Source organism: Cheilinus undulatus, linkage group 24, assembly GCF_018320785.1.
Source record: "Cheilinus undulatus linkage group 24, ASM1832078v1, whole genome shotgun sequence".
Lineage (NCBI taxonomy): Eukaryota > Metazoa > Chordata > Actinopteri > Labriformes > Labridae > Cheilinus > Cheilinus undulatus.
This window is the reverse complement of record NC_054888.1, coordinates 14,081,509-14,096,245: the sequence shown is the minus strand read 5'-3', so window position 1 is coordinate 14,096,245 and position 14,737 is coordinate 14,081,509. Positions and strand designations below refer to the sequence as shown.

General features: G+C 37.1%; 1 protein-coding gene across 1 annotated transcript in view; it reads right to left on the bottom strand.

The window, feature by feature from the left end:
- The window catches only part of prox1a (prospero homeobox 1a), a 60,198-nt gene that overhangs the window by 33,134 nt on the left and 12,327 nt on the right, over nucleotides 1–14,737 (bottom strand). Inside the window, exon 5 of the mRNA XM_041781897.1 lies at nucleotides 8,693–8,800. Within this exon, the coding sequence (XP_041637831.1) occupies nucleotides 8,693–8,800 (108 nt within the window). The remainder of the gene's footprint in view (nucleotides 1–8,692; nucleotides 8,801–14,737) is intronic.

Genomic DNA, 14,737 nt, shown 5'->3' with positions numbered 1-14,737 from the left:
GTTCTTTGTCAGTTTCTTTTTTGGCTCAGCACCTGCCCACCTAGGTTTGGATTTGCGTGTAGACTTTTTTCTTGATAATAATTCAACAGAAAGAAAATTACTTTGCATGTAGTGTACTGAAAATAATAAATTTTTCTGTTTTTACTTTGAAAAACATAGTGGCATCATGACAAAAGACACTCGCGTCCCAAGGGTTAAAATCTTTTAAAAAATTATGGATATTTGATATCAATTATTAGCCCAGTTGTAGGTGAAAAAATAACTCAATGAAGTAGAATAAAATGTATTTTTTATAGCTTACATATGAAAAGTGCATTTTTTGTGCTTAACAGCTTGAGAGTGAGTATTTGACACTGCACAAAAAAAAAAAATATGCATAATAGTCAATGTTGCTGCTAATCATTGACATACCCAAGGCTGCAATAATGCAACACAAAAAAATTACTTTGAATGTAGAATATTTAATTTAATTCATTTTTCTGGGGGTGTTTTCTACAAAAAAAATGGGACATCATGACAAAAATACTGGCATTGGAAGGGGTAAAATCTATCTATCTATCAATAATTAGGCCAGTTTTAGGTGAAAACAATCAGCTCAGTGAAAGTTGAAAAAAATACTAATGTGTAATTTTTTTTATAACTACAGTCTGAAAAGGGCATTTTTTGCACTTAGCAGCTATTTTGCACAAATAAATTATGCAAAATTTTAAATGTTGCTGCTAATCACTGACATACCCAAGGCTGCAATAATGCAACACAAAAAATGACTTTGCATGTAGAATATTTAAAATAACAAAATGTCTGTTTTTTCATTAAAAAACATGGTGGAATCATGAAAAAAATTGTCATTCAAGGGGTTAAATCTTTGAAAATTATGAATATTTGATATCAATAATTGAGTCAGTTGTAAGTGAAACAGATTAAAGCATGAATTATTTTATAGCTACTGTATGAAAAGTGCATTTTTGACCCTTAGCAGCTTGAGTGTGACTATTAATAAAACACCTTGGACTTTGTATGCCTCTTTTTGCATTTATTAACCAAATAGTTTACCACTTTATCAATCTACATTCCAAATTAAGATAATTTCATGCATATTAAATGAGCTAATCAAAAAAGTTTATGTTGGTCAGTACTTTTACTTGCTGTTTCTTATTTTGATAACAGTTTATTGTTTTAGGAAACTCTTGATGTACAAGACTTGACCAGGTTGACTGTCCTATTCTTCTTGGTACTGGGACTGCACTAGCCATTGTTAATGTACAACCTCTTCTGATGTATTCAGTGTCTCTCTCAGGGCTCTGGTGCCATATATCTAAATCTAAGAGTCTTAATGCAACATGACATCTTTGCAAATGAGGAAAAAAATGTTACAAGCACAAATATCCAGTGGTTTCCACTTTGCATGTATCAGATTCCCTATCATAAAGCTAGAGTTTAATGCAAACTACACTGAATTCCTTTTTTTCCATTTATAGTCACCATAACTTTATTTTTAAGTTTCTTACCCGGATAATTTCCTTTTCAAAGGAGGATATTTAAAGGGTGAATTTGCAAGCAAACAGGACACAACCACCTACCCTCCCACCCGACCTCTGTCCCGTCCATCTCATCACAATCAGCACAAACCCCTCAAAAAATGAAGAGAGGCAAAGACAAAAGACGGACAGAGAATGGAAGGGGGCCAAAATGCTGAGCTTGAGGAATGCCATTTTCTGTTTACAACCAAAAGGGGGGAAAAGAGAAAGTGTCAGAGAAAGTGTCAGGGCTCCTCACCCCCCGCTCTCCTTCCCTTGATGGCGACTGTTGTCAGCCCCCTCAGGCCATGTGGAAGGGCAAACACACATCCTTTAAGAATCCGCCCACTTCAAGCAGATTCGTCGTAGCTCGGCACATTTTGGAGAGGGCAGCGTGAATGTGCACAATCAACATAAACTCACAAGTCGTAACACTGAAGGTTTCCTGTAAGAAGAGCTGCTGCAGGAACTTTTTCAAATCATGTTTGGGGAGCATTTCTGCTTTACTAGACACTTAATACTGCAGGAGGGGTTTTGTGTTAAATGGTTTATTAGGCATGTCATGTAAAGTCAACAAAAGTACTCATCTATAGGAATGCTGAAGACGGAAGCTTTCTTGTTTTTTACATATAAGACGAATAATCTATAAAATGGCAATGGAAAGTAAATATTAGTTGCCATAAAACTATTGATTAAATTCATTTTTCAGTTATACATGTGGGCTTCTATCTGAGATTCAAAAAAAAAACTTTTGAACTTGTTTTTTGTCCTTGAAAACTACAAAAATATTTCACTTATCACTTACAGAAACCTAGTTACATTTTAGCCCTTGACTGGTGTAGGTAAAAAAATAAAAATAAAAAAATAATAGAGAACATGGTAAAAGTATTTTAAAAAGTAATAATCTAATTTCCATGCACTGCTTACTTTCTTTTTTCATTCAAGTGCCATTGAGCTTGACCTTAGCCGTCAAGGTCGAGCTCGATGGCATCTCTATTTCCCAAGCCTTTTCACCCCTGGTGATACACCCAGGGACCGCCAGTGGTTTTGGCACTCGAGTGTTCCGTGAGGCAAATCTAGCTGTGCCGTGTGCTGTGTGCAACCATACTTTGTCGCTACAACTACTGCATATAAAAACACAAGTTAGTGTAACACGTTTCAAAAGAACTATTTTCTATTGATATGATGTGCCTTGAGGTTTTGGATGGATCTTAGGTGTGTCTTGGGCAAACAAAGGTTGAAAACCATTGTCCTAGCAATGCTTACTTGCCACATCCACCCCTTACTCCATCCTAAAAGTTTGGAATTTGTTATTTTATATACAAATTATTTTCCAATGCCACTGGTAATATGCAAGGACATCCAGAGCAAAAGGATTGTGTCAGTCCCCCTTTCCACCAGTGGTGCTCTCAGGTGGGCTTACTCGCCATTACACGCCTTAATTAGGCCTCAATTTTTGGCCCAAAAATGCCTAAAAGTTAAGCACAGTGCCCAGTATCTGTTTATTTTTTTTTAACTAAATATAGGGTAACATATAGCTTATCCTTATAATTTATATGGGGTTTAAAAACATTAATTCCATTTTCATTTGGCCATTGGCGAGTGCAATCTGACTGAACTGGTAAGAGAAAAAACGGCAATGCCTAATGCTCAGTATAAAGATTTTTTAAATGGTTTTCGACCATGTCTTTCCATTTTGGAATAATTTTTTAAATGTTTAGGTTAAATAGGGAACTGTTTGAAAATATTTCATGTTGAAAAAAAATTGGTTTTATGCCATTGTTTAGGTAGATGTTGACATTGTTCAGCTTATATGTTTTAGGGGTCGACTGAAAGTGTTTTATGGCAAATACGATGCAGATTTTTGGTAGTTCGTGAAACCAATAACTGCTATTTGTAACAGATATGCATTGAGCAAGAAAAAGTAAAACTGTACTATCAGAAAATGCTGGAAAATAACATCTTAGCTCTAGCTCTATCAGCATGAGAAAAGGCACAGTAGCAATGGGTAAACAGGAAGTGATTCCATATGCTTACCGTGTCAGTGGCACCCAGGCTTAAGTGTTGATTGGCTCATACTGAGCCAATCAGATTTTGTGAGATGAGGACAGTGAAAATAAACCTTCCAGTGCAGCCAAAGTAGTGCATTTTTGACAAATTAGTTTCATCTACTTTCAATAAAATAAAAAGCTAAAATCGGTAATCAAATGCCAAATATTGGCCTCAGTAATTGTCCAGGCTGATCGTCGGTCTAGCCCGAATATGTTTGTCAAAGAACCTATAACAGATAAAACCTATGCATCTGTGCATCCCTAGTGCCTATATTTTGCTATTTCTTCACTGGAAAAAAATACTGAAATCATCTGGGATTTTCAGTCCATATTGCCCAGCCCTGGCTGCACATGTATGCTCACTGTATGAATATAATCAATCAGTGAATATATGAACAATTCCTGCTTCCTTTTCCAATGTGAGTCAGACGAATCCATCAAACTGGGAAGTGTCAGGACTTGACTGCTTACTGGCTTGTCTGCTCTGTTGCATTAATGTGGTGGAAAATGAAAATCGGTTGTTTTTTGAAATGGAAACTTAAATTTGGCCAAGAGTGCAGGACGAGTTAACAATTTGGATCCAGGAAACTTAACGATCATGTAGACCTTTTTAGTAAAGTCTGGTCTAGATATTGGCAACAGTTAGCTCAGGACTAGATTTTGAGTAAGCTTACACATGGAACATGGGTACTGTTTAAAAACATTTGAAATATTTTTTCCTAATGATAGAAGCAAACAATAAATCACTGCAATGCACTTTCTTAACAGAGAGAAATGCCAGTTTTTTAGACATTTTTAGTCAAAAGATTGGCCAAATAATAAAGGAAAGATTCATCATTTTCTGCAGCGATGTGCCGAAGAATGCTGTGCCTGCTAATGATTCATTATTAATGACCTTCCCATTCATCATAACAAAAATAATGTAATCACTGAACTTTACTGATATCAGTGTCTGTTTCCATCCTGTGCTGTTGCATGTTCTTATTTTGACGTCTCCAAATTGGCAGTGTTGCTCTAATTGACAAGACTTGTGAGAGGCGGGTTGGACTAATTGATTCCTGCTGAGGAGGCGGCGTGGAGATCTCACTTCAGCTGCTCAAGGCAAGTCTTCAGGGCTCCGATGATAAATGTGTCGCCGCTTCACATTCATCGAGAGTGCCGGAGAGAGTGAATCTAAGCTGGCAGGGAGCTTGCCAGCGAGAGTGTGAGCCGATGAGCGTCTAATTAATCCTAACTCCTTGGGTCTTAACAAGGTCTTAATTACTCTCACTGACTCTCTCAAGACGAGACGGCAGCCACCTAAGCGTCTCATGCTAACATATATGATTGTCTGGTCAGAAGGCAAGAGCTTTCACTACATAATTAAGATCCCCCTGTGTGTTTATGTGTATGTGTGCATGCTTGCTCATGTGTGTAAAACAGTCGTCAGCTCAACCCACTTCCCACACGGAGCTAGGCGGCTATTGTGCGTAAGAGGCTCATCTTTAAGAACCAGTTTCCCATAGACAAAGTCCATTCAAGTCCAATTAGGGGAGCCATTCAGGGCCCTAATTCCCTTACAGTGAATCTGCCTGATCCTCCTAACACATGCTACTTATTGTTCCCCTTGGAAGGAGGGGGGGAGGAGTAAGAGATAGAGGGTGAGAAAGAAAAAGAGACGGAGACATTGACCCGGATTTTGGAAATATGGTAATAATGAGGGTAATGAATGCAATGGGACAATGAAACAGGACATCCACAGGCAGACAGCAACAGGGTGCTCTCACCCACTCAGTCTCCCCCATGCCTTGAAAAGAACAGCCTCGCTCATCACAAATAGGATTATCCATGATTCATGTTTTTATTAAGCGAAGTAATATCTGCCCACATGAAGAAGCGCTGGATTAACTGGGATTACGACTCAATTAAAACTAAATTTGACTATAGACCTTTATTTGCATAAAATGTGAATATTAAGAAACCATAATTTTCTTAAACAATAAGATAATTTTCTTCTTGTCACGAAACCAGCAGAGTTCGTCGTACAAGTCCCCAGTCATAGAGCTCCATTGTGTCGTCAATCTATTAAAAACACATCAATGAGTCACACTGTTGCACTGCGTGACATGTTGGGTCATTACAATGAACACTCACACTGTATCTCCAGTCAATCCCATGAAAGCTTTTCTGCTGCTATAAAACTTTATAAGGAAACACGTGTTCTTCCATATGTGGACTTTGTGACTTATTTATAATTGACAACTTCAACTGGGGAAATTAGACTTAGAGAAATGCAACAGATCTTTAGAGGCAGGTATTTTCTGAAGGTGTGATTTCTGGAAGTCTGCTCTCAGTACGAATGTCTCCTGTCACAGGTCCAGACACTGTAATCTCAGTATGGATATCACGCCAAAGACACAAGAATGGTGGTTAAATAGGAGTTTAGAGAACAGTACATATTAGACTTTCCTTAAATCACATATAAAGTGGATTAAAAGGCCGTCCAGGAACTGTAATCTCAGGATAGATATTATGCCAAAGACACAAGAAGTCACAGTTAAATGGAGTTTTAAAATGGGAGTTTGGAGAACTGTTAGTATAAACTTGCCTTGAATGATAGATAAAGTGGATTAAAAGATGGCGTGGAAACTGTAATCTCAGGAAAGATATCACGCCAAAGACACAAGAATGATGGTCAAATAGGAATTTAGAGAACAGTAAATATTACTTTCAATAAATCATAGATAAAGTGGATTAAAAGATGGTCCCGATACTGTAATCTCAGTATGGATAACACGCCAGAGACACAGGAAGCAGAGGTTGAAAAGGGGTTTTAAAATGTGCGTTTGGAGAACAGTACATATTAGACTTGCCTAAAATTATTGATAAAGTGGATTAAGAGATGATCCAGAAACTGTAATCTAAGGATGGATCTCACGCCAAAGACACAAGAAGCAGATGTTAAATAGGTGATTAGAGAACAGTAAATACTCAACTTTCCTTAAATCATAGATAAAGGGGATTAAAAAGCGGTTCAGACACTGTAATTTCAGTATGGATATCACGCCAAAGACACAGGAAGTGGAGGTTAAACTGTAGTACAAAGCTTAAGTAGGTACTTCTAGATTGTGGAGTGACTACCTTAAGGCCACTTAAGTAGAAAAATCAGCCCCTCCATTGCGTCCTGCTTTATAGTATTAAACTTTTTTCTCCTACACATAAATGCTTTGAGAAAGCTTAAGTTGCATACTACCTTAAGAAGCACTACTGGCATTTTCTTTTCTATGTTGTCACAGTTTTACCTCACAATCCAGACAAAACACATGCCTAACTGTGTCACTCATGTAATGTGTTAGGAATGCAATAAGGCCTTTAAATGTATAAAAAGGTGTGCTATAAAGGAGGTGGCTGAGGTGGAGGAGGTTAAGCTTTGCAAGCAGAGGCAGCGTGGTGCATTAGCATTAATGCGAGAAGGGATTACTGAAATACACTGCTATGTTGAGAGAAAGAGTTTTGGTTGGATGTAGGAGCTGGGAGGTGAATGACTACCGTGTCCTGCGTGAACTAACGCTAGGCTTCATTTTCTGTGCGTCCGTGTAAGTTTTTAAAAGTTGATTATTTACATTTTTGTATTTTTCTTGTATTTAACTGAATTTAATTTGATTTAAAAGTGTTCAGAGAAAGAACTGTTTGTTTGTAAGGTTATTTAAAAGTATTATTGTGTCATTGACATTAGTCAGAGGTAAAACTATTATACTATGATACCTGTTTGATCACTAAATGTTCTCTCTGTTAATTACCCTCTCTCTCACTGGGAGCAGGTAAGCTTAGCAACCTTGTGTTTGCCGAGCACCTGGTGTCCCTTGTTGCCATGGCAGCCGGTGAGGATGTGGCACTACCACGAGGAAGTGGTCACCGCAGATACGAGCCAAAGGGCAGCTGGTGTGTGTGCGTGCTCATTTGAATAGAGCGTCCTGAATCCGTAGAGGAGCCGTATGCTCCTTTTGCAAATCACGTAGCAGCCTGTAAACACCAAACAATCAGCGCCTTTGTTTTTAAAGCTGTTGTTCTGTTGTCTTCTCTTTCATTTGTTTGTCCTCCTCTCCTTTCTCCCTCTGTCATTTTTCTCCAACACCCCCCTGATACACCCACACCCCACCTTTCACTAACTTCCCTCATCTACCTTTGCACTCAGTCAGATTAAGCTCCTATTTTCCCCGTTTCCTTGGGGAAATAAAACTTTTAAGTTGCTTTATAGTGAGAGTGAGAGTGAAAGGGTTGGTTTGTGTGGGGTTTTGTTGAGGAGGGGGTGTTACAGTATGTGTGTGAGAGGGAAAGTGGGCGTTGAAACCCCTCCCTCCAACCTCCGGGCCGATTAAGGCCAGAAACTCTAATTATGCTGCAAAGACGAGACAGACTGGAGCACCCATCTGTGCTACACTCTCTCATACACTCAGTGGTGTATACAAAATAACGGAATAACGCACAAAAACAACAAACTCAGGCAGTAAAATGTGCAAAAATACAAGAAAATTGAGCATAAGAATTTTGGGAAAATAACCAAATCTGTGCACAATGACTCATTTCTCTCATCCGTCACTGATAACACCGCTGTGATTTTTCTAACCCTGATTCTAAAGATGCCATTCAGTCTTTTATCTCGCCCTCACAGTGACGACACTTCTCACATGTCTATTCTGCTCAGGTTATGAGTCACTTTCTCACATCTCCTTCATACTCTTTACATGCTCATTGTCAACATTTTATTGCTCACAATGCAATAATAATCTGACCCCTTCTTTATGTAGCTCTGAATACGCAAGAGCAACTTCTTATTTTAGAGCATGTGAATGTGACTATCCCTTTTCTTTTCACTTTCTTGCCTCCTAAGACGTTTTCTATGCATTCATTTGCTGCTTTTCAATAAGCTGTAAAAGTGACTGCACAGGTTAAGCTGTATCTTTCACAGTTTTCAACCTTTACTTCAATTCTTAGAATCTCGGGAGAAAGAAAAGCATTACATTTACACAAAAAAGATCACTTGTGTTGGGAGAAAGCAGGCCCAAAAGAGGAAAATGATTCAAAAAGCTGATAAAATGGGAAAGTAAAAGCCACAAGGAAAATATAAGGAAGACAAAGTCTTACCTTGACATCAGAGAAGAACATTTTGAGCATGTTGGATGAAGGGTAGCGGGTGTAGAAGAACATCAGCTTGGCTTTCTTCAGGTGGTTTGGAGACAAGCCCTCCTGAATCTGGACATCATTATGTTAAGGAAACTTGGAGCAACTCTAACTGTGCCAGAGCTAACCCTAACCCTAAAAATAAAAACACCTTGTCTGACACTTTAAACCTTTTATATTTAAGGAACAATAATCATTTTACCCTAATAACAGCCCTCGAAAGCAGGGGTTCTCAAAGTTTTCAGCCCACGACCCCCAGAATAAAGGTGCCACAGACCGGGGAACCCCCTTGCACCACTGCAGGGTCAGGAAAATCATGACCCGTTGTAAAGTTAAGCTGTGATAACCATTTTTTATTATTTTTACCAGAGTAAAATCACTCGTATCAAAGCAACTAGTGACTTTTTTCATTTTTTGTGCTATAGAATATAGCCATCTTAAAAATGTAAATCCTTCTTCTTAAAAACAGAATTAAAATGGGTTAATAATTGCAAAATTGGTGGGAAAGGTGTTGATTGGGACTTTTAAAAGTATCAGAAATTGATCAAAAGTGGCAACAAAAGAAGTAAAAATGGGTTAAAGTGCCAAAAACGGGCATAAAAAGCAGTAAAATGTGTTAACAATGGCAATATTGGCTTAAAAGTGGCACAAATTGGCAGGAATGGTGGTAAAATGAGATTTTAAAAGTAGCAGAGGTCGATAAAAAAGTGGTAAAAGTTGGATAAAAGTGGCAACAAAAGTAACCTAAAGGGGTTAAAATGGCAAAAACGAGCATACAAAATGGTAAAATGTGTTAAAGTAGCAATATTGGCTTAAAAGTGGCACAAACTGGCAGGAATGGTGGTGAAATGATTTTAAAAGTAGCAGATGGACTTAAAGTGGTCGGAGTTGATTAGAAGTGTTATAAAAATGCGAAAATGGGTAAAAATGGCAAAAACAGGCATAAAAAGTGGTAACGTGTTAACAGTAGCAATATTGGCAATATTGGCTTGATTGTGGCAAAAATTGGTGGAAAGGTGATGAAATGGCATTATACAGTGGGAAAAACTGTTTTAAACTGTCAAAAACTAGTTAACAAGGCAGAAAAAAAGGCAGAAAGAAGCAGAAATTGGTTAAAAAAAATTTTAAAGATTTATTTTTGGGCCTTTTCATGCCTTTATTTGATAAAGGAAGGACAGTGGATAGATTCGGAAACAGGAAAGAGAGTGGGGAGAGACATGCGGTAAAGGGCCACAGGCCGGATTCGAACCCAGGCTGCCCGCGTATATGGGTAGCGCCTTAAACCACTCGACCATCTGTGCTCCCAGACATTGGCAAAATTGACTGAAACTGTCATAAGAAATAGTAAAATGTGGTAAAAGAGATTAATAATGGCGATAATGGGTCAACAGAGGCAACAATAGGTGTAACATGGTAAGAATCTGTGTTTTTGTCACTATTTGCAATACAAGACCACGTAGCCGTTAGCCAAAGCCTGCAAAGATGCCACTTTTGAAGTAAAAGTAGTGGATAACATTATGATAGACTCTAAAGAAAGTTTGTGGGTTATGTGTTAAGAATGAGAAAGAAATACAGAATGGAGCAGTGTTGTTTAAGGTTTTACCCTCTTCTTGGTGGCAAAAAATGACTCCAAAGAACAACAGCTGGCTTGGTGCTAGGCTAGCTGCCCCTCCATGGTGAAAACTGCCTTTTACAGAAAGGCCTACTGAGACATGAATGTGGAAAACACAATTATGACAGTCTGTATTGAATACGGTTAAATTAGTAATTAGTCCAGGGTGACATGAATCTGAATATGAGGGTGCAACAAGCTTTATGCTATAAAGGAGGAGGCTGGGGTGGAGGAGGTTAAGCTTTGCGTTTGTTTGATATGCTTTAGTTGGCTTTGTGGAATTTGAAAGTCGAGAAGAGCATTTTTGTTTAATATGATGCATCTGTTTCATTAAATCGCTCGACCATGCCGAGACACGTGTGGATGATATGGCACCAGAGGTGCAGAGGCCGATAAAGGCCACATTAAGGGTATTTTTATATTTGGTGAGCAAGTAAAGGGACTTTTATCCAAAATAAATTACAAAACAAATGTCAGAGTGTAGAGTAACCATTGCATTGTAAGTAAGAAAGGGTGACAGCAGTGCCATTAAATAAAACCGCTGAAATTTTAGAGAGACAAAAAGAGAGGCGCAGTCTTTCAAAGGGCCATTCTACACCCAAAGCAAAAGCAAACTGGAGCACCTGCTGGCTTTGGATCAAATCCCACATCCACTCGTGCGTCTCCGCAGCCTCAGTGTGCATCCCACCGTCTCAACAAGGAAAATAATAATTGAGGAGGAGGCCCCGGTCGCAGGGACGCAGAGAGAGTGTGTGTGACAACAGCTGTGCCCCACCACGCTGCCATTTCCCCACCACATTAACAGCCCTATAATCTATCAGAGAAGATGAGGCAATCAATGGAACCCCCTGCAAGGTCAATTAGCACACAGACAAACACACACACGGACCCACACTCGGACTGAAACCCCAGGGGCCCGATATGGCTGGAGAGAGGGAGAGAGGGGAGCATCAGCAATCAGGATAGAGAGGAGTGAGGGGAGCGCTTCGGCACAGAGAAAGAGGCAGAATTTGACTTTTTGCTAGTAGATTTGTCTTTTCTAAAGTTTTTAGTTAGAATTCAATTTCAACCCAGAAACAGTGATATTTAAGATCTGTAGGCTTGGTTTGTTAATATAAATTGGTAAATTTGTGCTTATGGGATGGACTATCTTTGATATAAGGGTGTCAAAACGTTTCAATACATCTCTATACCCCAGAAGTGCAAAGCTGTGATTTGCAGATTGTGTAAATAAGCTGTATTAAAAGTGTTTGAAAGGAAAAGATCCAACTTTGCAGCTACATAAGCAGAAACTGTGTTAAATAGTAGTTGTTGGATCTTTTCTGCACCAGTTGAAAACAAAAACAAGTAAACTTCTCAAGTTAGGATGCCCTGGTGTTTTTCTTCCTAAGGCATGAAAACGGGTGTCATTACTGTTCAGTTTTATATCGAACTACATCTAGGGGAAAATCCTAGTCTTGAAAGAACTCTTTTGGTAGTTGGTATCTGGTTATGACACAGGATGACGGCTGTAAAATCAAAATCAGCAACAAGATTGACTACTCCTGTAATGCAAGGCCTCTAGGGGAATAGGTGTCAGATGAGCATCCTGACATAATATTTTTACTTTGTACCCAATTCACTGTTATCCAACTGATCTTTAAAAGAAGGTATAAATAAATAAATACTAGGGTGCTTTGTCAACAGTGGGAGCGGTATTATTAAAGTAGAAACGTTCCTCACAGGAGTGCAAAAACCAAGATTGGTAGAGCAATATTGGAGCCACTGTGCTACCATTGTTAATGGTAATAACACAATTTTCTTTAGCCAGATGTAATGCTATCATGGCTGCAAAAAAAAAAAAGCATTTGTTCCCAAAAATGCTTCTTGAGTTGTGACAACGTGAAGAAAATTGCTGTTAAGTTTATCTAAACTGTTTTAGGTTTTGAGGCTACGCTCTTTGTTGCACTGATTGCAGGTTTGACTCTGGACTATTTGGTGCACATCATCCCCCAAACATTTCCTCTTTTTTAGCGGTTTTATGCAAAAATTTGACTGACTGTGGTTAAAAAGTCAAGCTGCAGTTCCTATTAAGTAAACTACTGTTACAGTCATTTGACACCATCTAATCAAAACAAATCTTTTTTGAAATATTTCTCCTGTTTTAGTGTGTTGATTGACCTCGTCTTATTTTCCTTGCCTGCTGCAATCTTCAAATTGCAGAAGGTGCATCAAATCATCACAATTAGATGTTTTTCAAAATTGTTCAGCTCTAGTCTTATTTAAGATTGTTTGGTTATAATATAGAATGATTTGTTGCTTGTGTTTGTTATTAAAAAAAATATAATATACGGTGCACCAGTAGTCGAGTGGTTAAGGCTTGCGCCATATACGCAAGCAACCCGGGTTCGACTCTGGCCCGTGGCACTATTTCCTGCATGTCTCTCCCTGCTCTCTTCCCTGTTTCCGACTCTGTCCACTGTCCTATCAAAAAAAAAAAAAAAAAAAAAAATATATATATATATATGTAAGGAACTTAAGAAATAATCACATATCAAATCGCATTGGCAATACTGGGGAAAAAAACAACGCAATTGGATTATTTTCAGAGAACCTCCCAAAAAAGTCGTTAAATGGGTAGTTAGTATAAAGTTTGACCATTGAACAAGATAACGGGAGCTGAAAAAACATTTTATAGACCACAATGAAAAGACTATTGTAAATCAGATAAGGCAGTGATTCCAACCTGGGGTCAGGGCACACCCTGGCAAATACATTTTTAAAATCATGTTGAGAAAGATAACATACGACAGTTCTTAAGGGCCACCCTTAAATAATAATACAATTAAGAGGATCCATTATTTTTGGGGCAAAAAGTGAAAATATTTGAGGGGAAATATTTATAATTTTTGCGATTGTAATATCTATGTTTATAAGGAAAACAAACTTAGAATTTCAGAGTTTAAATTTTTTTTAATTTACGGGGAAAGAAATCAAAATATCAAAGTTTATAAGTCTTACATTTTAACATTAAAATCTTTAAAATGTCACATTTTTAAAAACATAAATGTACATTTTAAAGGCAAATATTTACAAGAAACCAAACTATGGTAGGATAAGTTCTAGTATACATACATTTACGACTTTAAAATTTTAACATGTCTTGTTATTTTCCCATAAATTACTGACTTTTTAAACTTATGAATTTTGAGTTTTTATTGAAAATTAACAGATCTTTTTGTCTAGAATAGGGATAATACACTAGGGGAGTTAGATTTTTGAGATTTTAATGTCTATGTTAACAAAAAAAAAAAAAAAAAAAATTCGGGGTTTGATTTACAGAAAAAAAAATCCAAATCAAAGTTTAAAAAGTCTTAAATTTTTACATTAAAATCTCAAAAAATTAAAGTTTTTAAAAACATAAATGAACATTTTAAAGGCAAATATTTACAAGAAACGAAACTATGGTTGGATTTTTGTCATTCTAGGCTGAAAAATTCAAAGTTCTAGCATGCCTACTTTTACGACTTTCAAACTTTAACATTTCTTGTTATTTTCTGAATTTTTAAACCTGTGAATTTTGAGTTTTTACTGAAAATTAACAGATCTTTTTGTCTAGAATGGGGCTAATACACTTGGGTGTTGGAATTTTAGATTGTAATATCTATGTTTATGAGAAAAAAACTTAAAATTTCAGAGTTTAAAACTGAAAAATTTACAGGAAAAAAATCAAAATATCAAAGTTTAAATAGTCTTAAATTTTGACATTAAAATCTAAAAGAAATTTTAAAAATTAAAAACATAAATTTACAACATTTTAAAGTCAAACATTTACGAGAAACCAAACTATGGTTGGATTCTTGAAATTGTTATCTGAAAAAAATTTAAGCTTAAGTATACATAAATTTGCGACTTTAGAAGTTTAATCTTTCTAGTTATTTTCTCATATGAGTTTTTAAACTTGTGAATATTGAGATGTTATTAAAAAATTAGCATATTTTTTTCTAGAATGGTGCTAATACATGTCTTAATAATGTATACTTTATACATGTTTTTTTTTATTTTGTCAATGAAAACTGTTAAAATTGATGTGGACTTTTCCAAGTGAGGGTGCTTTGCTTTTGTTAGATGCGAAGAGGAGGGGCCCTTAGGAAAACGGTTGGGGAAAAGAAGCTGAGGTTTGAAGTTGAACCTGAGCTGCATGCTTCCAGAGCTCCAGAGCTCCAGAGCTACTGTGCCTCAGTGGAAATGGGATGTATTAACTAAATGCTAGGCTCACTGTCACTCCAATCAGCTCTAATTTTAATGAAAAGTATATGTTAGGATACTAGGGAATCCCAGAATTACAAGCGCAAAGGACAAGCCTTTGAGAAGAAGTGTTTTCAAGAATACAATACTATAAAAAATGTATTTGTTTT